This window comes from Cyanistes caeruleus, chromosome 2 (genome assembly GCF_971803275.1).
Source record: "Cyanistes caeruleus chromosome 2, bCyaCae1.hap1.1, whole genome shotgun sequence".
Lineage (NCBI taxonomy): Eukaryota > Metazoa > Chordata > Aves > Passeriformes > Paridae > Cyanistes > Cyanistes caeruleus.
The window spans coordinates 30,213,061-30,238,099 of NC_141702.1; the positions used below are offsets into that span (position 1 = coordinate 30,213,061).

General features: G+C 41.5%; 1 protein-coding gene and 1 long non-coding RNA gene across 4 annotated transcripts in view; one reads left to right on the forward strand and one right to left on the reverse strand.

Annotated features, from left to right (window-relative positions):
- Positions 1-2,026: 2,026 nt before the first annotated feature.
- KCNQ5 (potassium voltage-gated channel subfamily Q member 5) overlaps positions 2,027-25,039 on the forward strand; it is a 282,253-nt gene continuing 259,240 nt past the window's right edge. For 2 of the 3 annotated variants that reach the window (XM_086876266.1, XM_086876267.1), the window contains exon 1: positions 2,028-2,455. In XM_086876266.1, the coding sequence (XP_086732392.1) occupies positions 2,100-2,455 (356 nt within the window). In that variant the 5' untranslated portion in view covers positions 2,028-2,099. Of the gene's footprint in view, positions 2,456-25,039 lie in introns of all 3 variants that reach the window. The other variant, XM_086876265.1, reaches the window with a different exon arrangement.
- Positions 6,029-19,141, reverse strand: LOC111925813 (uncharacterized). The gene is made up of 3 exons (XR_015282943.1): positions 18,957-19,141; positions 16,592-16,640; positions 6,029-11,852 (listed from the first exon to the last, which is right to left on the reverse strand). It is a non-coding gene; the product is annotated as an uncharacterized LOC111925813 (long non-coding RNA).

Genomic DNA, 25,039 nt, shown 5'->3' on the forward strand with positions numbered 1-25,039 from the left:
AATCTAAGCATGGTTCTGGGGGAGTGGCTGATGGTAAAGGCACGCTGTACATCTTCAGCTCTAAATGAGTACATAGGGATGAGAAAAAAAGAAGAGTATAAACACTTGTGTATATCAAACCAGGGAAATGCAAACAAGTAGTAAATGAAGGATTAACTAACCCAATTTACAATTCAAAGAAAGAAGAGTAGATATGTCCCACTGGAAAGCTTAAATATTAATGGGATTTCTGTGGATAGCTGTATCAACTACTTAACATCTGTTTTGACATGTGTGCTGTTTCTGCCATCCCTTATCACAAGTCTGAGTGGCTGCTGTGGTTCACATGTTAGAAAGCTCCTGTCTGAAATGGGCTGCAGTGGAGGAGAAAGTGTGGTGAAGACAGGAAGAAGTTTAAACACATCATTTAAAGACGTCTGATTGAATGTCATTGAGCACATTGTAGCAATGACTCAGTACTGGTGGTGTGTCCGTGTTGCATTAGTAGGGGCACAAGTCAACGTTCGCTGCCAGAACACGAAACGTGTCTTACAATTTCTTCTTTTCTGGGACTTGAAGTCCATGTGTTAGGTTGAGAGACTGGACTCTAACTAGCCAGCACAAAGGAAAAAAATACCAAAAAATTAATTTCTCAATGTTTTTATTGAATTTCGCTTAACATTAGCATACACCTCGCTGTTTTTCATTAACACTTCGGGAATTAGTGTCACATTTTCACATCGGGGCGCTCAGGCTGCAAAACCAGCTGCATGTCAGCTATTTCTCGTGAAGTGGGTGCTGAAGTGCCGGGGGATGGCTTCTCCCGTCCCCCGGGCAGCGCGGGGCTCCCAGGCGTGCCCGGGGGCCGGCGGGCGCTGCCGAGCCGCGGCGGCAGGAGCGGCAGGGGCGGCGGCTGCCCGCAGCAGGCGGCCGCGGAGTGCGGGGGAGCGTCGGGGATGGCCGGGGGTCGCCCGCCCAGCACGGGCGGTAACCCACGGGCAAAGCGGGCGCGGTGCGGCGGCCGGGCGGGCAGCGCGGTGCGGCCGCGCCTGCGGGTGCCGGGGTGGGTGGTGTTTTTTTCCGCAAGCTCACCTTGATGCGGCGGGGCGTAAAAGGGCCGCGCTCGGCAGGGGGAGCATCGCTGTCTCGGCGCAGCGCGGGCACCGAGCGGCGGCACCGCTGCGCTCCGGCCGCACCGCGCCGGGGCTGGAGCTGAAAGGGACCTTGGGGGAGCCCGCAGGAAGGGCAGGCCCGCCGCTGCCCCTGGGATCTGCTGTCTCGCCGCCGCACGAGGCCGGGACACGGCGGAAGCGCCGGAGCGGCGTGCCGGGCCGCGCCGCCCCCTCGGGGGGACACCCGGCGGCTCGTCTGCGCTGCCCCGCCCGGGCCGGCCGCGCTCCCTGCCCGCAGCGGGGTCCCGCCGCCGGCCGATCCTCCCCCGAGCCGCCGCCGGGACTTACGGCACTTTTGTTACTTTCTCGGACTTACATGGACATTTCCCGGGAGCGCGCGTAGAACGCGGGCGCCGCGTCCCGCCAGCCGCTCTTCGCCCGCCCCGCCGCGGGCACCGCCGCTGTCTCTGCCGCTCCAGCCCCGGGACGCGAAGGCGCCCGGCGGCGCGGCCCCCGCCTGCCCCCACCGGCCCGCCCGCCTCGCCGACTTTCTCCGCCGCTCGGAGCGAGAGCAACAGCTTGCCCGGCCCGGCCGGGCCAAACGACGCGGGAGGCAGCGAGGGAGCGGGCGGCGGCGGGCACCGCCGAGCCGCGGCCTCTCCGCCGGAGCCGCGAGGAGCTGCCCTCCCTCCCTCCTCCCCGTCCCGGGCCGCGGAGCCACGCCGGGCGGCGCTGCGGGGACCGGCGGCGGGGCCCCGCCGCCCGGGACGAGAGCGCGCCCGGGGGGGCGCCCGCTCCCTCGCCGGGGCCCCCGCGAAGCTGCCGCAGGCCGGCCCGCCGCGCCGGGCGCCCAAAGTGGCCCGCGCCCCCGCGCCCCGCGGGCGCCGCCCGGAGACCCTCGGCCCCCGCTGCCTCTTGCGGGCTGCTGCCGCGGGGTGCCTGGCCGCCGCCGCCCGCGCCCTGCTCCGCCGCGGCCCCGGCGCCCGCTCCGGCGCCCGGGGTGATGCCATGCCCCGCAACCACGGCGGCGGGGAGGAGGGCGGCTCCGCGGGGCTCTGGGTGAAGAGCGGCGCGGCAGCGGGCATGAAGGATGTGGAGTCGGGCCGGGGCAGGGCGCTGACGAGCTCGGCGGCCCGCGGCGACGGCCTGCTGCTCCTGGGCACCGGCGGCGCGGCCGCCCCCGCCGGGCTGCGGGAGGGCCGCCGCGGGAAGCACGGCGCCCGCATGAGCCTGCTGGGGAAGCCGCTGTCGTACAGCAGCGGACCGAGCTGCCGCAGGAACGCCAAGTACCGCCGCCTGCAGAACTACCTGTACAACGTGCTGGAGCGGCCCCGCGGATGGGCCTTCGTCTATCACGCCTTCGTGTGAGTACCGACCCGCTCCCCTCTCCTCCCGTCCCGTCCCGTCCCGTCCTGTTCTGTCCTGCCCCGGACCCCTCCCGTCCATTCCGGGGCTGCGGACCGCACCTGTCCTGAGCAAAGCCGCGCCGCACGGCGCGTACCTCCCCGCCTGCCCCTCCGGTCCCCGGGCATCACTCCGTGCCGGGACACGGGCAGGACCAGAGCCCGCCAGGCGCGCCCCAAGTGCCCGGGAGGAGTCAGCGGAGGCGCGGGAGCCGCTGCCACCTGCGGCGCGGCTCTCCGCGGGCGGCGGGAAATCCCGCGCAGCCCGAGGTGGGAGGTGATGGGGGAAAGCCCGGTTCACCCGGCAGAGAGAACCGGAGGGGAGCACGGCGGGGAGCACACGGTCTCTGGTCTCCCGGGCGCCCAAGGCAGCCGGCTTGTGCGGGGGAAGACAGCGCGGCGCTCCCGCTGATGCCGCACGCCGGCCTCCAGGTTAGACGTAGCCGGGGGTGCCGGCGAATGCCGGGTCCTGCCCGCGACGGCGGGCGCGGTGGGTACGCCGGCGGTACCCGCGGCGCCTGTCCCGCCGAGCGGACACCGCTTTGAAAAGTTAGCGCCGCGGAGCCGCAGCGCTCGGTTCTGCCTCCAGCGTGTTTTCCGGGCGCGCCTGGTGCCCGCCTCGCAGCGAGTGCGGGGGACAGCGCCTTCCCCGCGGGATGCTGCGCCCCAGCTGCGGCCACCTGCCGCTGGCACGGCCGGGGGCCGCCCGAGGCAGGGGACAGCGAGCGGCCGCCGCTCTGGCGGCTTCTCAGCCTGTGCCTGCCGCTGCTGAGCTTTTGATCTTAGCAAGTGACGGTTCCTGTCGCCCGCATCCTGAAAAAGCCCGTGACGGAAATACATGTTCCGTCTCATCGCTCAGCGGAGAGCGGTACTGTCACCGCGCTGCCAAACTTGTGTTAACTTCAAGAGGTTTGCCCAGGACACCTGTGCGAGGGGACCCGCGGCTGCAGGCACTGCTTGCAGTATCCTTGGGGTCAGCCATGTTCCTTAGTTCAGCAGCAATCCTGTTTTTATGGGTTTTGGTAATATTCGGGGGAAAGGTCTTACTCAAAATCCTTTTGGATGGCTGAGCAAAACATGCAACACAGCCTGACAAGGAGTCGTGACAATGGGAGAAAACGTGATCAATTACAGAGGAAGTTAAGCATTACTGTATTGGGGATATAATACAAAGTATTGTTATGTCTGACTACAGGAAACACATCACAAACGAGTAAGAATATTTATTTAACTGATATGCTGTAAGTAACAGTATTTGTTCCATGATAGTCATGGAAATCAAGCTAGCGGCTGTAGCATCTTGGCTAAAAAAACAACTGCTCCCTGAAAGCTGTTTGACAGCATAAAGAATGCTCCTCTCCCAGCAGTGAAGGGAACCCTCAAATGTTACTTTAATAGCAGCTGTTGTAAGTAAAAAGGTTCCAGAAACATGGTAATCTGATGAATAAGATACTTTGTGGATAGATTCATTTAGTGGATGACAATTACTATAGATAGCAAGTAGTAGAAATGTGGTTAATGCCATATATTATTCAGGAAAAGGATTTTTGTCCACTTAGAGGATTTTCACATTATTTCTGTTTTACTCTTAAAATCAACTCTTACACCTAAAATTATCTTCTTGGAGGGCATTTATTTGGTACATTTTGCTGTCTGGGTTCTTACAGGTGTTTTCCTGTGGCCTAGCTGGATGTAAAGTAGTGTTGCAAGAAACACCAAAATATGTGCTAGGAATCATTTTATTGCTATGCCTGAAGTTGCCATACGTAATCTGGAAATTAAAATTTTGGACCTTTTTGTCTGAGTTCATGATAGAAATCTCTAAAATCAGAAAAGTTCAACTTGGAAATACAGCTGAAAAGTTCAAACCTTAAAAAAAAAAAAAAAAAAAAAAAAAAAAAAGGTGGTAAATTTCCAAATGGAGCGGAGTCATGACACAGCAGCGCTGTAAACAAGGAAGATTGCCAACTGCGTTTAGATAATTGCCTGCATAGAAAGGGTGCCAGTTATAATTTTTAATTGCAAATGGCAATTTTGGCAAATGTAATGCCAGCATCACATCTTTTATCTGAAGAGATCTGTGTGAAAGAGCTTGAAACATTACTGTAGTATAAGACACACAGTAATAATACTACCTTAAAGTATCTGTCCCTGATACAGTGTTTAGGGTGCATTTAAACTTCCATTGGATTTCAGTTTAACAGCCATCCTTACTGCCAGTCTACAAATTATTTTAATGTATTTGTATAATTCTGATTTAATCACAGTCAGATAATAGGATAATATTTATGGTGTTCCGGGCGGATTTTTTTCCAGCCACTTGATCAAATATAGTTGCATCTTGGAAAAAAGGCTTTCTTACAGAATTAAAACCAAAACATAATAAAAAAGCCACAGCTATTTGAAAAAATAAATCTTGAGACAAGTAGCTTAGAGTTGCAAAGACATTACAAAGTACGTGGAGGAGATGTCTGCTCTACCACTGCTAAGCTATTCTTGACTGCAGTGGAGCCCGTTATAGCTCTGTACTATTTCTGGCACAGGAATGGGCTATCTGGGGTGAGACCTTTTGAGTAGATCATTGGTGTCCTGAAACCTCACTCTGATATGCAGGTTGAAGTAACACAAGGGTGGTTACAGATTTTTGGTTTAAAGGCTTTGATCTAGCAGTTTAGATTTGTGTGTTTGTTTCTTAAATAAGAACTAGGCAATTGAATATTTGTTACAAATAAGAAATCATTCCTGCAGTGATATTTTCACTTCCATAGGGAAAAAGACTTTAGAGCTGAGAAGTATTCCAAGTTAACTCTTCTTTTTTATTCTTGCCCTTTCAAATAAGATAAAAATAGGCCAGCCACCTAAGGAATGAGTGTTGTGACCTACATTCAGAAGTCAATTGGTTAATTTGTAAATCCAAACCTGCCAGATTCTAGAAGACAGCTATTCTACAAACTTCTTCAACTAGGGGAGGAAGTTACTCTTGAGCCAAGGCCTTTGCTTTCAGTAAAGTTGTTCTGGGGAGGAGAGCCATAAATGACATGTTTCTTAACTCCTTTTTTGTGTACCTCAGCAGTTCATTACGTGGAAAGTCGGATTAAAATTTAAGATATTTCCTGCAAGTTTTTGAAAACCTTCTTTTCAGATACCACAGTTTTCTGTTCTTAATCATTCAGGGGTACCAAAATATGAACACTTATAAAATCAGAAAAGAACATTCACGCATTTTGTGTGTAATGAATCAGTAACAAACTCCTGTTAGTAAAATATTTATGCCACACCACATCACCTACACGTGGAGCCATGTGCACCCTTAACACATGTGCTCACAGTAAAAGGCCTTGATATTGTAACTTTTCAAAAGCGTTGTCTTAGGATGTTTCAGGATTTCTTTCTGTTATTGCTGTTGCATTTTATTATGGCTTGTACAGTGTAATAAAATGTGCAGCCATTGCCTTAGAATGATCAAAGGGGAATTCCAGATTTGTTGCAAATTTAACTCTGGGTTTCATCTTCAGTTATCATAAGGACTTTGTATTATTTTTGTTCTTAATTGACATTCTGAAAATGAGATGGCATGAGATGTTCAGAAAAAAAAATACTGCTCTTTGATACTGTTTGTACTGGTAGGATATAATTAGTTGCATAAGTTTCCTGATTTAACATGTTGGATTTATTTCAGGAATAATAAAGTTTCTGTTTCTTACTGGCTTCTTTGTAATATATTCCATGCAGAAGTCTTTAACGTTTGTTGTGGGGATGTCCTTCACTTTACAAAGCTACCAGATTTTGCTCTGGAAGCTTCTCAATTCCAAATCACACATCTGGATGTGTGCACAAGGGCAGTAGCACTTTGCATGGCCTGTAGTGATAGGTTTTCACAGGCATCCCCCGTTGGCCACTGCAGAAGATAAGATACAGTGTTGGTCGGATTGCAAGAGCCTGTGTGGAATTATTCTTGCTTTTGTGATATCGGTGGAAAAAAACCTGAAAAATTATTTCTGGAAAAAATGTAATGATACCATCAAAGATTTAACTAGCTATTTTAGCCTTCCAGATCTGCCAGAAAGGATATAGCTCAGTAATGATCAGGATGGCTATTGAACAGCAGGTCTTTGCTTGTGAGCTAACAGAGCTGCATCACATCATGCCCTTGGTACAATAACAGAGGTTCCATATTCTGATTAGAAAACCAATCATGTGCAACAGCCAAAGGACTTGCTTTTTCTCATACTATTGAAAGCAGGAGAAATTATTTTATCTCTTTTTTCCATCTTGTGGCTTCTAATGAACTAGTTCCAGGTGATCTATGGGTAACTCTACAGCTTTCATCTTTTCAGGTCCCATTTCTGAGTCAGGACCTGCTGCTGTTAGGGTAACAATATGTTTCTATATGTCTGTAAAAATAAATAATAATATGTTATTTACAATTAATAAATAATAGTGTTGACAACATAAATATGTAGCAAATCAAATCTTATTAGGTACTGAGGACATAAAAATTTAAAACTCTTTAACTGTAGCACACAAACTTTAGTAGGCATTTTCTTTCAGGGACAGTGAATAAAAGTGGATGTTTAGATGCCCTTCAGTATAAATCTGGGGTGATTTACTGCATTTGAAGCAGTCTGATTCTATACATGTGTATATTTCTCAGCTACACATTGTTTTGAAGGAATCTTAGGAAATTACCCAGTCCAGCTGGGAGAAACACTCTTCCCAGTCATGTGAGATGGCTTTGTCTAGATAGCTCTTAAACTTCACTGGATGAAGGTCCCACCACCCTGATGAATAGCCTGCAGGTCTGCAACACCTGCCTGTCGAAAAAAGAGGGGGTTTGATATGGGGAGGAAAGAATGGAAGAACCACCCTGAACCTCCCAGGTGGCAGTTTATGGTCATTGTCCCTTTTCATATGTTCTGTCACTGCTGAGAAAGATTCTGGCTTCTTTATCATTGTGATTTACCTTCAAGTAGATGTAGGCTGCTACTGGGTCACCTGTTAGATCACCCTTCTGTCAGACCAAACATGCTTATCTTCATCAGCTGCTCCAAGACTCCTGGCTCAAGGAGTCCTGAGTATCTTGGTTGCTCTCCAGCATTTCCTCTGTCTTGTTCACATCCCTGTTCAGCTGGGAAGGATCACAGCTGACTGCCCTAGTGTGAGGCCGTGCTGAGGAGGAAATTTTTCAGCCTGCCAGTCCCAGTATTCCAATATAGTTGCTTTCTGCTTTCCTTATTTCTGATGAAAGTGTGCTGCTGGCTTGCTCAACCTGCTGTGTCCACAGAAGTGCCCTTCCTGCTGGGCCTGCCACCCAGAACCCCAACAGCGGGTTCCCAGCCTGAATGGATACATGGGAGTATTCTGCACCAGGTGCAGGTATCTACTTTTCTTTTAGCTGCATTCACAGATGTTTGTGAATGTCATGTCCAGTATTTTCTTGTTCTATCTCTGTCATTGTGTACTGACCAGAGAAGTGGAGATGTAACAATCTTTAAACCCACTTGTCCTCTTGCTTTGTGATTGGCAAAGAAGATTAAATGCTCAGCCATGCTTCATTCCTTCTCTTTCCTTGTGCTGTTCACACAGACAGCTGTTGGACAGCAGACCTTGCCTGGAACCCTGTCATGGACACTAAATAACACCTAGCCTCTATTTTTCACTTGTTTTTTGTTGGTTTCTTTTTGAGTTGGTTCTTTTTGAGGGAGCAGGGGGTTTGTTTATTTTTTGTTTGTTTTTGTGGAACCTTTTGTGGTTTTGGTTTGTTTTTTTTTTGTTGGAGAGTTATTGTCCACCTCAGGATTTTCTGTAGATAAGTATTAGGAATGCTTACCTTTGTAAAATACCATTTCACATTTATTTTTTGAGGCTTGATCTACTAAATTTTCTCATTTGTACTGGCTTTACTTTCTGATTCAAGAGTAGTGACCTAAACCACTACACCAGGGGAAGCAAATCATTTTCCATTAAAATAAAAATTGATCCATGGCTTTCTATAAAGAGGACTGCAAAAGGCTTTCTTTGAGAAAGAGTCACCAAGCCCTGGGTTGGGGAGGGTTCATGCATGTGGACTTTCTTCTATTTGTTGTAAGGTTTATTTCTTAAATGAGATTAGGAATTGTGTTTAGGAAGGTTAGTATTTAAATTTCAAATAAATGTACAACCTTTGCAAGCAGAATCTTCTTTATCCTAAAGCAAGACATGAGTTAAGAAATTTCTTCATAATTATCTTTTTGCTGTAATTTTTTCTCCTTCCACAAAACCCGTGCAATGAACATTATACGTGGGGATGAGACTCTTAGCTCAATTTTTCTTGGTGTACCAGTCCTTGGTGAAGCTTGTTTTTTTTACTGAGTGTCATGTATGATGTGTGAACTCTTGGGAAACTTTCTGTGGTCTCATATGATGAAGGAACCTGCCCAAAATTACAGATTTATCCTGAGAGTTGGTCTATGAATTTATAGTATGGCATTGTTCTCAAAGGAGAGGTAGTTTTAGTGAATTAAAGAACGGATTTATAAAGATTTTAATTGCCTGTGAGAGAATATTTGTGTGACAGATTTTCAAAGTAGGCCCTGAGCAATATCTTAATGGTCGAGACACCTTTCTTCACTGGACACTTTTTAAAGTTTCTCTGTTGTTCAACTTTTTCAATCAGAAACAGGTCATGATATCTATTCAGACTTGATGTTCTTTCCATGATCCAAGTCTGACTGTATTTTTAATAGACATTCACCCTGTTTTACTGTTTATTGTAGCTTAATTAAGTTTCCTGAATTGGGTGAAAGTCCAAGTGAACTAATATTTTGCGATAATTTCAAATATTTTTTTAGCATCAAATGGAATACCAATGATTATTCAATTAATAATAGTGATTTCCCTATTCATGAGAATAAGCATAATTAAAATACATAACCATATTCATAAAAATGCAGTTAAATTTTTCATAATTGTTTCAGTGGAAAGGAAAAGCACATGGTTTGTTATTTTATTAATCTTTTTATGGAGAAAATATATAGGAGGAAAACCTTTTATTCCTTGACAACATAAACTGCTGACAGTGCAAATAAATCTCACTGTGGTAGGGTAGTTATTTCTTAGTAATTCAAAGGTAAAACTTATTTGCCAAGTATTTAACATTCTTATATGGTTCATATTTTCATTAACATAAGCAGTGAAAATTAATGAAATTTACAACTGATTTTAATTGAAGCAAAATTGAGTCTTTTGCTCTCAGGTGGAAAAGATGGAGTAAAAAGCATGAATAATACTATCTAACAAAAAAATCTTTAACATGTACGCATAATAGACATAATTTACTATGTTATTCCTAATGAGGCAGATGTTCATTTCACAATAAATGTTGCTTTTTCTCATTAACACTAACACCCAAATTATTTCTCAATCCATTAACACAATACAGCATGCATTCTTTCTTTTTTAAATTAATGCTGGTGCATAAGAGTCACTTGTAAACATGTTTTACATAAAATGTACTGAGTTTGGAGAAACTTGAAATATTTTTTCTCTTTGTTTTCTCTGCAAGATTTTTAAATTTTTTTTGTAAGTTGGTTTTACAGATTTCCTGTAAGAGAGCAGATGTAGATTACTCAAGGGACTGCCATCACAGATCAGTTAAGGTAGAAAATTCTTGAACTGTACAGTTTATCAATTAATTTTAAGGAGTTGCCCTTTCATGTGCAAACCCCCTCTCCCTTTAAAGATATTAATTAAAAGTTCAAAAGCTGTCTTATAGGTCAGCTGCACCTAATCAAGAAATATTTTCAATTTTCTGTTGAGCATTAGATTTATCTTCTGATAGCTATCTGAGTTGCAGTGTAATTGCATTGCAGGAAGCTCAGCAAAACGTTCATCATTTGGGGCACTGAAGTGTAGTCTCAGACAGTGTCTTCTGCTTGAAAGACTATGTGATTATTTCTGAATATATACAGTCTGGTCCACTCTGATTCAGAGGTGGACACAGTCCTCCAGCCAGACATATCTGAAATTTTCTGTTTGGATTTCATCCAAGAAAATCTCCGAACATAAATGTGTGTGTTTTCCTTAACAGAGATGGACATAAGTATGTCTCTAAGCATTTTCTTGAAGAGTGAATAATTTTCAAAGGCATGAAGTACCTGAAGCTTCCTTTCATTATTCTATTGTGCATTCAATGGGTAATTCACTTTTTTCTCCCCACTTGTACAGAAAGAAGTTTAACAAATGAATCATGCTCTTAAACTGATTAGAAATAATGAAGAAAGGAAGTTCAGTACCTGCCCACGTCTTGATTTTAGCATTATATTCCTGTTTGTCTTGGATTCCTTCTTGCTTTGAGACTCCACTGTTTGACAAAGCAAACATATTAATGCCATTTGAGGTTTCTGTAGAGTTTTTATTCTTTTATTGTAATCATACGTGATACCATATGGAAGGAACAGGCTGGTGCCAAGAGTCAAATATGACCAAGCCAAGAGAATAAAAACTTTATGCCTTGAGAAAAAAAATGCTACTGAACACATTCAGATACCTCCTATTTCACTAGTATCATGGATTAGTACACTTGCACACGCTCTTGAGGTCATTCAGTCAGAAATAGCATCTAATCTAGGGCATTAAATTTAATTGCTTTATGTGGCCTAAGCTCATCCATAACCGTGGTATCTGAGAACTACCCATTAGAAGTAAATGCACAAATCTTTCCCTTCAAAGCTTTTGTGACAGGAGTGCACTTTAAAGTTGCTGCTGGGCCTTTCTGCACATAAGACTCCTGACATTCCTGAGAGGGTCTTTTGTGGGAAAATTGAGATGAAATACTGTTTTGGATGCATTTCTGTAGGTAGTGGGGATGGAGGGCCACTGATCCTTGGCAGGGAGTTTGAAAATGTAGGCCACTCTCTTTGTGAGAAAAGTGTCTGTAAGAGCATCTTTTTAATAGTGAAACTGCCCTGTCACAGGGGAGATGGCAGGTGGTGCTGAAGCTGGCAGTCAAGCTGGCTTGATGAGGCTGGTGTGATATCCACTAGTGCAGTATTGTAGTGATACACTACTGCCAGGCTGGTAAGCAGGTGATGTCCTCTTCCCATCAGGCAGCCCAACACTGGAGAAAAGAAATTGCCATGTTTCCAAAAAAATCACACAGTGAATTCATCACCTTGAAAAACTCTTACATCCGAGAAAATTATGCTGACTGCGGTCAGAAGTCTCTAAATTGATTGGGAGGAAAGAAGTCTCTTTTTCTGTTCACATCTCTCTGCAGCTGATATTTATCTGTCGAGTCAGGTTTATTCACAGGTACCAGAAGAATCACTGCCACAGGAAGGAGCAGAGTCTTGCTCTTTGCAGCTCTGTGCAGAAGGATCTGTACAGATGGCAGGAAATGTAAAGCCGTGTGTGAACGAGCTACTTACAGGTATCTGTGCAACAGGGAGGGAGGGAGGAAGAGCCTATGCTGACAATGGGGGTGGTTTTTCTTAGACCTGTACCTCAGACTCTTCTGAATGTAGTTCTGAGAATTTAGAAGCATCAAATCACAGAATCATTTAGGTGGGGAAAGTGTTTAACATCATAGAGTCCAACTGTAAATCTAACACTGCCAAATCCACCACAAAGCCATGTCCCTGCATTCTGTATCTACCACAGGTCTTTTAAATACCTCTAGGGATGGGGAGTGAATAACTTTCCTTAGTGGCCTGTTCCAGTGCTTGTCATTCCATTCTTTCTGTGAATTTTTTTTTTCCTAATATCGAATCTAAACCTCCCCTGGAACACCTTGAGGCTACCTCCTCTTGTCCTATTACTTGCTACTTGGAAGAGGAGACCAACCCCATCCTCACTTCAACATGCCTTTCTTGTGCCTTTGGCCACATTTCATTTTTTCACTAGAAATGTTAATAAAATGTTGCTGCTTCTAGGAGGTTCCATTACTTCAGGTGCAGCTATGGTTAGGTACAGGAAGTGTGCATGCCCTCAAGTGACTTGTTCAGCTTCTAGCTGATGAATCTCTGCATGTTTTTCTCTTTGATATGTCCCAACCACATCTGCAGACTGAAGATAAAGCAGAATTTAGAATAAAAGACGAAGAGCTTTGCTAATGTCTGGGGGTGTTGTAAATTTTTATATGATTCAATTTGCTCAAGCAGATATTTTTCTTTCCCCTTAAGCTTGGAAAATAGAGATTTCATTTAGTGGTTGGAGATACTGTCTGGAAGGGAGCTATCCTTCCTGAAAGGTCACACTGATTGCTGACTGAACTCATGATTTACCTTTGCAAATAGTTTGTTTGCCAGGTGGGGTATTGGAGCTGAGAGGTTATTGTTGGCTATGGTGAGGAGATGATGGTCCTGAATTACAAACACTCTTTGGAAGGAATTTGACTTTCATCCTGAAAATTCTTTCAGACATACTTTTTAGTGGTGCTATTAATAGATGTAGGTATTTACAGAGTAATTACTAGAAACCATCAAACTGAACATTGATTAAAGCTCTATCTTTACTTCAGAAATGATGGCAAAAACCCATCTGAATTAGAGAGATTTTATAAAGCTTCTTAAGTTGTATTGAGAAATTCTTCTATGGAGAGAGGAAGGTCTAATCTTCAGTGCTCCCACATTATGGATGGGCACTCTGCACGAGATTTTGCTGTTTGGAGATATTAGATGGGGAGTTATGGTGAGAGCATCTGTGGTGTTGCAGAGGCAGAAGAAGTTATCTAGGTGTGAACACAGTCACGGAGGGAAAGGAGAATTTATGACTGTCTACTTGACTGTAACAGCATTTGACTGATACTATATATTACTTTCAGGTTGGAAATGTGTTTGTCTTCTATTAATAATATGTTTTTAATATTTTTCCCCCTTTCACCTGTTTTCTGTAGAGAGAAAGCTGAAGCGATAGTGTGACTCAGTTTACTGGATTTATATGTAAATAAAACATGGTATTGACTTTTACATTTTTCTTCCATTGAGGTCTTCAGCCTGTATGCAGATCTGTGGAAGTATCACAACATGAAAGTTCTGTTCACTGTCTGATTATATTCCTGATTGCTTTTCCTTTGGTAAATATTCATGTAAATCTTGCTGAAGCTGAGCCTCAGCTAGTTTATTCCTATTTGGGCCCACTCTTAGCTGGAGTTCAGGTTGCTTTTTAGCTGCTCTTACAGGTCATTTCATGGGAAGGGCTACACTTGGAGGAAAACCTGGGGAGATGCATCTGAAACACCCTCTGGAATTCAGAAACTCGGTGAGAAATGCACTCCTCAGGGACTTTTTCTTCAGAGAGGGATTCAGTCAGTCTTACTCTTGTCCAGGGAGTTTTCCTTGAAACCATAACTGAGTTAATAATATGCATAAAATATAAAAGACATCTAAAAGTATATTAATATTAGATCAAATGTTGTTATTGCTGCTGTTCATGAATGGGAAATCTGGAGCCAAAGTAACTGCTCTAAACTGCGCGCAATACCACACCAGTAAGTCTCAGAAGAAAAGTATTTACTTGGAAAAATCCTTTGTATGATTTTGCTCTTCATATGCCCATATCTGTAAATTATCTCACCACAATAAAAGGTCATGGCATTTTTTTGGCTTGCCTTTATCACCAGCTTTAGGAGTTAAATAATATAATGGATAATGACTGAAAACTTGGATATATTACAATAAAATGGTGACATTTCAGATATGCTCTCCACCTGGAAGATAAAATTTACTACTAGAGTGCTCATTTATTTAAGAAATATGATTTTACAAAGTTTTGACTGTATTTTTCAGGCTTATTAATCCATGACAAAATTGTATTCTTCTCTGTCTTAAGTATAAAGTCTCTATGAAGTAAGATATAAATGAAAATAATCCTGGCAGAAAATGTGAAGAGTTGTAAAGCAATTTGCAGAAAAGTCAGTGAAGAGATCTGAAGAGTATTTTGGTTTTGGAAATGGGATCAGTATATTAGAGAGGCCTATTCATCTCTCAATGTATATTTAGCATCCTGCAGTGAAGCACTGACTGCCTCCATCACAGTCCAGCGTGTATCAGAGTCGTGTCTTGCAGGGTTCTGCTGTAGTCAGTGTTTTGAGATGGCTCAGTAATAAAGTTCTGTCTTTTGGCCTTGTCTTTAAACGTGAGGCATACTGTAATGGATATGTGGCCTTGGCAGGTTATCCTGTTCCAAGTATGGATCTGTGGGTTAATTTCAAACTGAGGGCTGCCTTCCCTACCTCTAGAGGGTGTGCAGGTGGTGGCAACAAATCACTACACATACAGTTCATACTGTTTTCTGGCAGGAGAATAGAATTGTTGTCTTGCAGTTTAGCCCTGGGAATTGCTGGTTACATGTTCTAAAAAAATCATTAGTATGTTAATTAGAACATTAGAACTAGAAGGATTCTAATTCTAATCTAAGAGGAATAGAAACAGTAATTAATGAAGAACACTGGAAAATTGTTAGGACACCTTGTGAAAATGATGGCACATAGAGGCACAGTTCTGGAGGATGTCATTTACCAATCTGCAAATTTCTTTCATGTAACAAATGCAGACTATACGAGTTCATGATTAAATAATCCAAGAATTTAAATAATCCTGCATTTTTCTAAATCACTGCAGACAACAGTTGTCACTGTCTTTTATGCAGGGTGATAACCCAGACATCATTGTTGAGGTGGACCTTTATAATTCCTAACTCGATCTTTGTCGAGCTAATATCTCTAAAGTATGACCTATTCGTCACCACAGTTCAAATTATTGTGCAAACTCTTAATATTTCGGTTCTTGCAAGCTCCTTCTGTCTGGACTCAGCAGTATGCTCTGTGTGCTCATCCTTGTGGCTGTACAACCCTTGCTCCTCTTACTGCTCCCTCCTTGCCTTGGGAGAGAGTTAATATCTTCAATTTCAATGGCTGTGGTATCTGGCTAGTTAATTTCTACAATTACATTTATAAGTGAGTAACAAAACCAGAAAGTCAGCTTTGCGTGATTCATGAGGTGGAAGGAAACAACAAATGGAACTGTTCCTTTTTGCTGGGTCTGACACCCTCAGCAGCATGTGATAGAAGTGCTTTTCATATACCAATAAACTACCAGACAGTAGTGACAGTAGACTAACATGAGTGCACTTCTAACTTACTGCAGCTAAACCCAGCTTCAGTAAAACTGTAACTAAACCTATGATGTGTTTTTTTCCTGTTAATTTTTGAAAGTGACAATTACTTTGTCAGATGCTGAACTGTTGTTGCATGAGCTAGTAATTTCAGTGTTTACCAATTTTATGAAAATTAATTATCACATGGTTTATGAAAGTCTCCTTCCTGTATTATTTGTCTTTCTCCGAAGGTACTGAGTTAGAGAAATGGATGACTGGTGGAAGAACAAGCAGAATGGCAGCACAGCTTCTCAGCACGTGGCAGGGAAACTAGGATGCAGATGAATTAATAGTGCTAAAGATACACCTAGTTTTACAATTTCCCCTGAGGTTGGGAGCTAAAAAACTGCTGAGTTTAGTTGCTGGTAGAGACGGCTAATAATATGGGGAAAACAGTCAATGGGATACCATGGAAGAACATACTGAAATCATTCTCATGGGTTCTTATAAACAAGTTGCTGTCAAAATCCTAGGGCTTGACAGTCTTTGAGAAGGGTACACATGAATTGGAGCAGTTAGTTCATTTTCAGGTATGTTTTTAGGCAGCTGCTTCTCCCAACTCACTTCTACATATGTATACTTCTGCAGTCTTTATGTATGGAATGAGGATGGACTTAATGCTCTTGAGATAGTTTAATTAATTTCAAGTGATATTGCTGTATACCATCACTGTGTCTTCTGGGACATTCTACAAAACCTCTAAAACTGTGTACAAATTATGTGCAAATTCTTCAAAAACAGGAGTGGGAAAGAATATTTTTGTTTGTGACCTTGGATGAAACAGCAATCCAGATCTTTGCAACTAAGTGTCTTAAATATTTTTCCCCTCTTACAAACTCTGGATGACAGGTGTTAAAAATTGATATATATCAGGGTAAGTAGGTGTCTAGGTAGGCTGAGTCCACTGTGCTTGCTCTTTCAGTTCTTCATTAAATCATTTAATACATGTCTATTAAAACAAACCTTTGTCTTCTCCAAAGACATGGGAAATAAGACTGCCAGCTCTTGTATCCTGAGGGGAAAAAAGAACCAAAATCACAAAAAACCCAACCAACCAACCAACCAAAAAAACCCACCAAAAAAACCCACAAAACAACAACAACAACAACAACAACAACAAAACATCAAAAAAAATCCCAGCAAAACTGACTAGATTTTTTTTTTTCATAAGGAGAATCATAAGCTTTTGACTCCCAAGAGTTTCTAAATTTTTTTTCCAATGGAAAGGCGAAAAAAAGATTATTTTTCTTCTTTGAGTATATAGGTGTTTTCTAATATACCACTCATAATTAAGACATAAGACTTCAATTTGAGTGGCTTTTTAACTACTCTGCTAGTCAATTTTTTTTTCTTTTGCTTGTGCCCAGTTGATTTCCTAAGGAGCTATGATATTTTCTTACCTCTGTGCTCTCTGATTAACTCAAGTTTTCCCTCAGAGGACGAGGGAACTGGAACCTAAAGTGGTCACCCTTGTAACAGGATCCCGTGGACGTTGCTGACGGTGAAAAGAGCACAGCTTTTAGCACCATGTTTTATTTCCTTTGGAATTTCAGCACCATCCTGGCATTTACCTAGCACTCCTTTGGCTTTCAGAAAACTCTTTGATGCATTCAAGCATGTAGTTATTTATAAATATATATATGTATATATAAAAGCGCTGACGTACAGTGCTGTCTCCATTAATGAAAGCAGAGAGCATGATTTATATTTTGTTGAGTCAAACACTAGTACTTTTGGATAAAGAAGTCTTTAGCAGGTACAAACAGCAGGCCAAATCCTAAAGCTGTTTACTAGCCGTTAATTCCAGGCTCAATCCAGAAGCTCTTACTCAAGCAAAATGCCTGTAGAGTAATAGGATGCTTTATCTTCTTATTCTTGAATTTTTAAGAGTGCTGTGTAATTTTTTTTTTAAATTGTGTGGATTTGGATCAACCCCACGTCATCTCATCTTGTGCAGCCTCAGGAGTGGCTGCTTGTGCAATGGTGTATTATAGAGTAAATCACCTGCAGCTGCAATCTATCACAGTATGCTGCAGACACTGCTTTTACATTTTTGCTTTAATCATTTGCAATGAGTAACAGAGTGGCAAAATACTTTGTCTTGAAAAGTAGCCATTGAAATACTGCTGTAAAAGTCACCATAGAGTTTGGAAAATTATATGGTACAAAAGAACCTGTTTTGCTACATACAGTTTTATTCATTTCTGAAAATGATTGTTCTTTTGCAGGCATGGAGATCTGGATATGTTTCTAATGTAAAATGAATAGGAAATACTTCAGTTGTTCAAATAGCTCTTAAATGTATTTTAGTTTGATAGTTGATTGTATATTATGTTTGCAGCCTTTGTACAAAGCAGTGTTTAATAGCAGAGTTTGCTCCATAATGAACATAGATGAAGACTGTTCTTTATACTATCAATCTAAAAACCCACATGTATAATGCTATTGATGTTCAGTTGTCCCATTGCTTGGAATTTATTGCCACATTGCTTGGCACACAGCTGTCAAATAAGAGAACTCCTTACAACTACAACTTAAGACTTGTCACTTCCCATTTAGAAAATGACCTTACAAGTTAGCCAAATGACTGGACTGCTATGGAACAGCAGCTGTTAGTGGAAAGTTCTCAAAATTGGCATGGATCATTTACTGGTCTCTCCTTTAGTTGCTGGTATCGCTGCCTGTGTATGCAGTTATCAGTGTCTGTAATTGCTTTAGAGTTCTCAGACAATTCTCTAATGGTTAGGATTGATTTTTAGCTTTTAAATTGAAAATATCTGAGGATTGATCTAGTGGTTCGTATTGTGTATTTTCTAGTGACTTTATGTAAATTGCTAATTATTAATAACACCCTTGAGGCATGAAAATAAATTCTGTAACATTCTCATGATGAGATATATTTTCTTTTGAAATCTCTGGGACCATATTTGGCCCAGTTGATTTACATAACTTGCCTGCATAGTATTGTGAAAGAGTAAAATAAAGAGTAAAATAAAACAGCTCAGCTGCACATTTCAAGATGTTTCTGATGGAACAGTCCCAGACAAGCATGAGGTTTTTGTAATCATCTCTTTGGTCCCACCTGCCCTGGACCACTGCAAAATACAGTGCCTGATCTCATAATTTTACCTTAAGGTAAAATGACAAATTCTCAACATGAGCTGCTACTTAAGTCTGGTTTTGTACCAGTTCTATAATTAGATCTGTCTTGAAGATTGTCTACAGAGAGGTATGATCATCAAATGAAAAACCCTGCAATTTATAAAGGTTTAAAAAGGTGAGAGTTAACAGCTGATAATTAAAGGTATCATTGCTTTAGTGCACTTACCCTCATTTGATGTTCAGTCCTGATCTGTAACATTCAGTGCTGTTGTGTTGTCAGTGTTGGTCGTGTGACTCAAGCTGTGTAAAGCCACAGTTGTGAAGATACTCTCAATGGTACTGGGTACAAATATACTTAGAACCTATTTCCTGTTGTGGAGTTCTTCCTTGCAGTGTGCTGTATGCTAATACATTACAACTTGCAACTTGCAGTGTTTTATTGCTTAATTTAAGCATAGTTTGCATTTCTTATGGTTTGATTGGTTGGCAAGGCATGCAGAAATTCTGAGTCAGATGCACCTATTTCTGGATGTCCAATATAATTAGGTGCAGCCCTGAAGCAACATGTTTTGTGCAACTTTCCAGGCACACAAAATGCAGAAATACAAGGGAGGATTTAAAAGTTGTTTGGAAAAAAAAAAAAATTAGTGCCATTTAACTTTGACTTATGATTGTATTTGTTCTGATAAGCTTCATAATTATAAGATTATGCTGCTTTTTTTTCTTCCTGTTTTCTTTTTGTATTCTTTCTTTCTTTTTTCTTTTTTTTTTTTTTTGTTTTAGTAATTGTAACTTTGACACATATGAAATATGCCAGATGGAAATTCCTGGTAACGTCAGTGTCCTGTATAACTTTGGAGCAGTTACGTAGAACCAGTGTGGTCATTAAATTCCACAAATTGCTGCTTTCTGTAACCTTGTCCTGAGGCATTGCTGTTGAAAGTGAGTTTTGTTTCTGTAGCTTAGGTAGTCTGGTTTGCATGACCAGCCTGCTAAAAAGTGTGTTGATTGCTGCAGTTGGGTGCATGGTGCTGACTGAAACCGGCAGCTTCTTCTAGGCATTATTCACCGCAGCTAATTTTTGACTCCAAAAAATTGGGTTTGAATTTGTCACTAGGAGAGAAAGCAGTTTGACTGTAATAGTGTTACTAAAATGGAAAAGTATCCAAAAAAAAACGTTTCTGTACTTTTGAAGACTAAAGTTCTATTGAACAGATAATTTTTAACTGCATCAAAAACAATTAAGTGCTTAATTGCTTGTGTGTAAATAACAGAGCAAAATCCATATGGGTAGTAATTTAGGGAGAAATTAAGTGCCACAGAGTATAGTATTGGTTTTCCTGAAATACAAGAAATCTATCAATTCCCAGAGCACAGACTCACATTCATCCATTTATTGAAAATATTTCCTCTTAAGAGAGGTGTGCAGAATTTATAGGTCTAAGGGAAAAAAAAGTGCATTTGTTATGCACTTTTTAAATGCATAGTAAATTAATAATATTTTATTATTATTTTTTGTATTTTTTTATTATTTTATTATTATAAGCCTTAATAAATTAAGATTTAAAAGATAAAAAGAGTTAGTCTTCTTTAGATTTGTTTTTTGAGGTCTGCCCCAGTTTTCTTGGCTTCATTTTGAGAGGTGTTGTCCCACATCTGCTACCCTTGGCTGAGTGCAGGCGTGGTTTTCTCTGGGTGGCACCAGTAAATGTCTGTTAGGGTGTGGCTGTGTGTGAATCCAGGCTTGCTTTTTTCATGCTCATAATCTTCTGGCCTGCTGATATTACAGTAATCACTTCAAATCCAGGTAGGCAGTCTAGTCTGTAGTGATGTGAATGCATAGGTTTGGGTCACTATGTTTTCACAGTTATGGTTAGTCAGGCCTTTTACCTGTTGTTCATCTTCATTTCTGTATTTTTATTTTTTTTTAATAGAGGGTCTTTTGAGTCTTGTTTATTTCCCTTGCTAAAAATCCTTGGCATGTGATTTCTTTCTTTTGTAAAGCCTTACATTAAAAGTAAAAAACTCCATTTAATATGTGCATATTGCAAAATTGTGTTAAATACTTGATTAGATTATTCACTTTCTTTTATTTAAAATACATTTTATAATCCAATTAGGTAGATAATAACAATAAAAGAATTCTCTAAAATTCCAGTAAATAACATAGATGACATCTTAAATTTTCAGTAGATGAAAAATGAAGTGACATTGGAGACTCAGAAAAATAAAGCCAAAACTGAAATTTGGGGAAATTTCTGGGGCATTTTTTCATTTATTTTTAAAAATTTGGGAGATAATTTTTATAAAAATATCATTCTAAACCCCATACACTGTAATTTTTAAAAATTAGTATTGATGTGAATGAACATTTATCCCTTGCTCTGTAGCTTTCAAAACTTTGACATTTCTCCCATGCTCTAAGCTTTCCCTTCCTTTCTGGGATGTTTTCCTTCTGACCCAGCAGCCGTACACTGGATAGGTGCACCAGTGCAATGTGAGCATGTTTAGCTGTTATTTAATGTATATGCTGGGCTATTCCTCATGCTAAATGCATACAGAGGCATCATCAAGTGAATGAGTTCCAATAAATTGCAGACCCACCTTTAGGTGGACTGTAGAGCTTTTGTACATAAGTATATGTGTATCTGTGTATAAACATCTTGTTGAAGTAGCAGCTCCTGATCTTGAGATGAAATGATGGGGGCTTTCCTGTTTCCACATCACTTTGCACCAGAAGTGACTGGCTGCACCTATTCTGTCTTGTACTTGGCATCTTGTACTCTTCTGAGCATCAGGTGATAGGCACATATTCCTGGGGGCTTTTGTCCAAACTATCCAAAAGAATGAGAAAACTGTGTTGCAGCCCATCAGAACGGTGGTTTTTTTATAGCACTAAGTTTAAATCACATGTTTTATAACCTACTGTCAAGTAGCAAGCAAACCAGTTCTATTCAGGCCACTTCATCTGGTGTCATTTTCCCCAAAAATGTGGGGTTGTGGTAGCAAACTGTTCCTGAAGACAAGGAGCAAACCAGAGCTGGAGGCTTGAACAGCTGAAGTGTCCAGGAGTGTGGCACCCAAGACCTCTCCCTTGGCCACCTTGCTGCATAGGTATACCCAAAACTCCACAGACCATGGTGTAGAAGGGGTGATTGGCAGTCAGAGCTGGTAGAGAATATTCTTTGTCTTGTGAAAATGTGACATTTAAAAAATTCCATCCCAAATTTCAGAAAAGACTTAGTGTTCTCTCTTTTCTAAATCAAATGTAAAAATATCTCTTAGACAAATACCGTGCTGCTTTTTTTTTTTTCAAATATACTTAGTTTAACTTCACTAAGAAGATGTTCTCACCTGAAATCAAAGGCTTTTCAGACTTCTCAGTATTCCTATGAAGCAGAAATAAAATCAGTCATTTCTTTTGATGAAAGTTTGGATACTTGTGGTTTTTTCGGGAGAAATATTTGCTAAAAATTCCCAACCAGGCATTCTCTCTCTTCCCCCCTTTTCTCTGCAGATGACCAAAATGTGGAAAAGAGATGAGGCTCCTACTAGAGATTTCATGTCGCATTTTTCATGAGGAACTCACAGAGGGGAGGCTGATGCTCTTGAGATGAGCTTCTTTCCTCTACTTGGTGCTCTAAGCAGCACAATTCATTATTACAAGTACAAAACAGAGTTGGGAAGCTGAAGGAAAGAGTGGAGAGACAGGGTGTAAGTACTGCTGAATACTGGTTAAATGTATTAGAGGCTGTAAACAGAGTTTGGCAAGCTGATCTCCAGCTTTAACTTTTAAATCACACACTTCTACCCTTCTAGAACAAAGACAAATTATTGTGAAAAAATTGGTGCCTCTTTCTGGGCTGGCTTCTGAAACTTGGTAAGCAAGGGTGCCCTGCCTTAAAACTGTTAGAGGTTGTATGTGTAAATGTGTTTTTCACTCTTTCTTTCTCAGACTCTCTGTCTTTGGTAATACTTTCAGTTTGAATCTTGGTGTTTTCCAGGGCTTCTGCTATAGGGGAACTGAGGACCATGGAGCAGTGCCCTGTTTCAGAGCTAGTAACCACAGCCTGCAGGCTGCAGCACAAAACTGGGCTTGCACAGCACACACACTGAAGAGACTCACTTCAGCCTGTGCTGTTGTTAAGGGCCCAGGTCTTATCCCTCAGGACTGCAAACATGGCTCTGTACTGTGGAATGATTAAAAAACTTTACTGAATCAGCTGCAGTGTCATTGTGCTAGCTGCTCCAGGCTTCTCCCTTTGTCCCACTAGAGATGCAGGCATTTCAGAAGAATCCAGCTAAAAGGAGATGTTTGTCCTTGGTGTAGAATCACAGCTTCTTGGAATAGTTGGAATTGGAAGGAGCCTTTAAAGATCATCTAATCCAGTGCCCCTGCAATAAGCAGGGACATCTTCACCTAGATCAGGTTCTCAGAGATCCTGGCCTTGAATGTTCCCAGGGATGGGACATCTAGCACCTCTTTGGGCAAACCTTATATTTTTTTCTTCCTTTTACCTGAAGTCTTGTATATGTAAGTAATATTTTTGGTGTGTATTTTATCCCCCAGCACACAGTAAAGAAAGGTGACTGCCTTCATATGTATTTCTCCATCTTTATTTAAGATTTTTCTACCTTGATAGTTTTTTTTTCAAAGACCTCTAATCCAAGTGAGCATTTCAGGTATCAAATGCAGCATTTGTGGATTTTATATGAAGGGACAAAATGTTTATATGAAGGTACAAACATTTTGGATTAATAAATAATGTGTGTACTATTATTTTTGTATTAGTATTATACCATACTAATACTAATACAATCACTTTTTTGTTAGTATTTTGTGTTAGTATAAAAAACAATTTTGTGTTTTTACTTCTATCTGTGCCTGAAATACTTTTAAGATAAAGAAATCCTTCTACTATGCCACTAATCAGAGGATAATTCAATGCAAAGTTTCTGCAAGTTAGAAATATTCTTCAGGTTGTTTAACATTTCACAACTCCTGGTTGAGAGAATGCAAATGAAGCAAGCCAGTAAGTGAATACAAATTGATGTTACACACTGGTGTTTCTTCTAAATTCGGCTTGAGGCATAAAATAAGAGCTTGAGAAGCCAGTACAACAACCACTAGCTTTTATGATTCATTTACAGTAGTCACAGTGTTAAGCACAAATGAGCTTGTTGAAGCTATGCTCTTGATAGAAAAAAAAAATATTCGTAGAGAAAATATGCTCTTAAATGTGACGATGTTTTCCTGTCAGGTGCTGCTGTTACAGTATCTAGGATTTCTCAGATCAGGAAGATAACCTAAAAACTCTAGCGTTTTTTTAATGTTATGCTATGAAATACCAATCAAGTGCCATTCAGCATTGAGTTCTGGGAAATCTGTGTGTGTGTGTTTGGCTGTTTCTGTTTTTCCTAACCTTACTTCTCTCAGTTCATAGTTGTTTCTGTAGGGAAACCACGAGGAAGTGCAGCAGGAACCTGTTGATCATCCTGCAGCTCTGTTTGCTAGGAACACAGATGGGTGATGACTCTGTACCACTTTGCTTCACACTCCTGCCCACCAATCTGTCCTGCTGTCTGTCTGCCTCCTCAGGTCTTTCAGGTGCTTTCAGTTTGCCATTTGCCATCTGTGTTTCCTTAGTGGACCTCTCTGGAGGCAAGCTGAAGGGAACCTCACTAAGCAGAAACATCCATGAATTCTGTAGCTGGAGCTTAGGACATCCTACCATATTCCCATGGACTTTTTAAAAAATACATAATTCAGAAAATATTCTGCAGTTAATATTTCTCCTGATTAAATTAAGAATTTAAAAATATGTGTTTGGTTGTTGTTTTTTTTTATTTCTCTGGGAATTTTTGTGCCCACTCCAGGTCTTAAATATCTTGTAGTTTAAATAAGCATCTAAATAGTATTTTTTTTAATTAAAAATATGTAACCTGTTGGAAACCAATTGACTCAGACCATTTCCATAGTTTCTATGTTTGGTCTGTGAAGAATGTTTGCTGTGGAGTTGCTGGGATCTCCTTGATAACCTACTACCCAAAATTTTAGAGTAAGAAAAACAGGTAGGTGATACCCTGCAATATGACTATTCCTTTTTTCCTCCTGGAACTTCCTGATGATCCAAACTCTCTACTCTGATGTTGGGGAATTGGGGAACAATGACAGTTCAAGGTCTCACATTTTTTAAAGATGAGGTTAGAAGCTAGTGCTGGGTATCACCATTTATGGCTCTGGGATAGCACGTGCACTGCACTGGTTACTTCATGTAACAAGCAAGGCACAAATAATACCTTGAAATA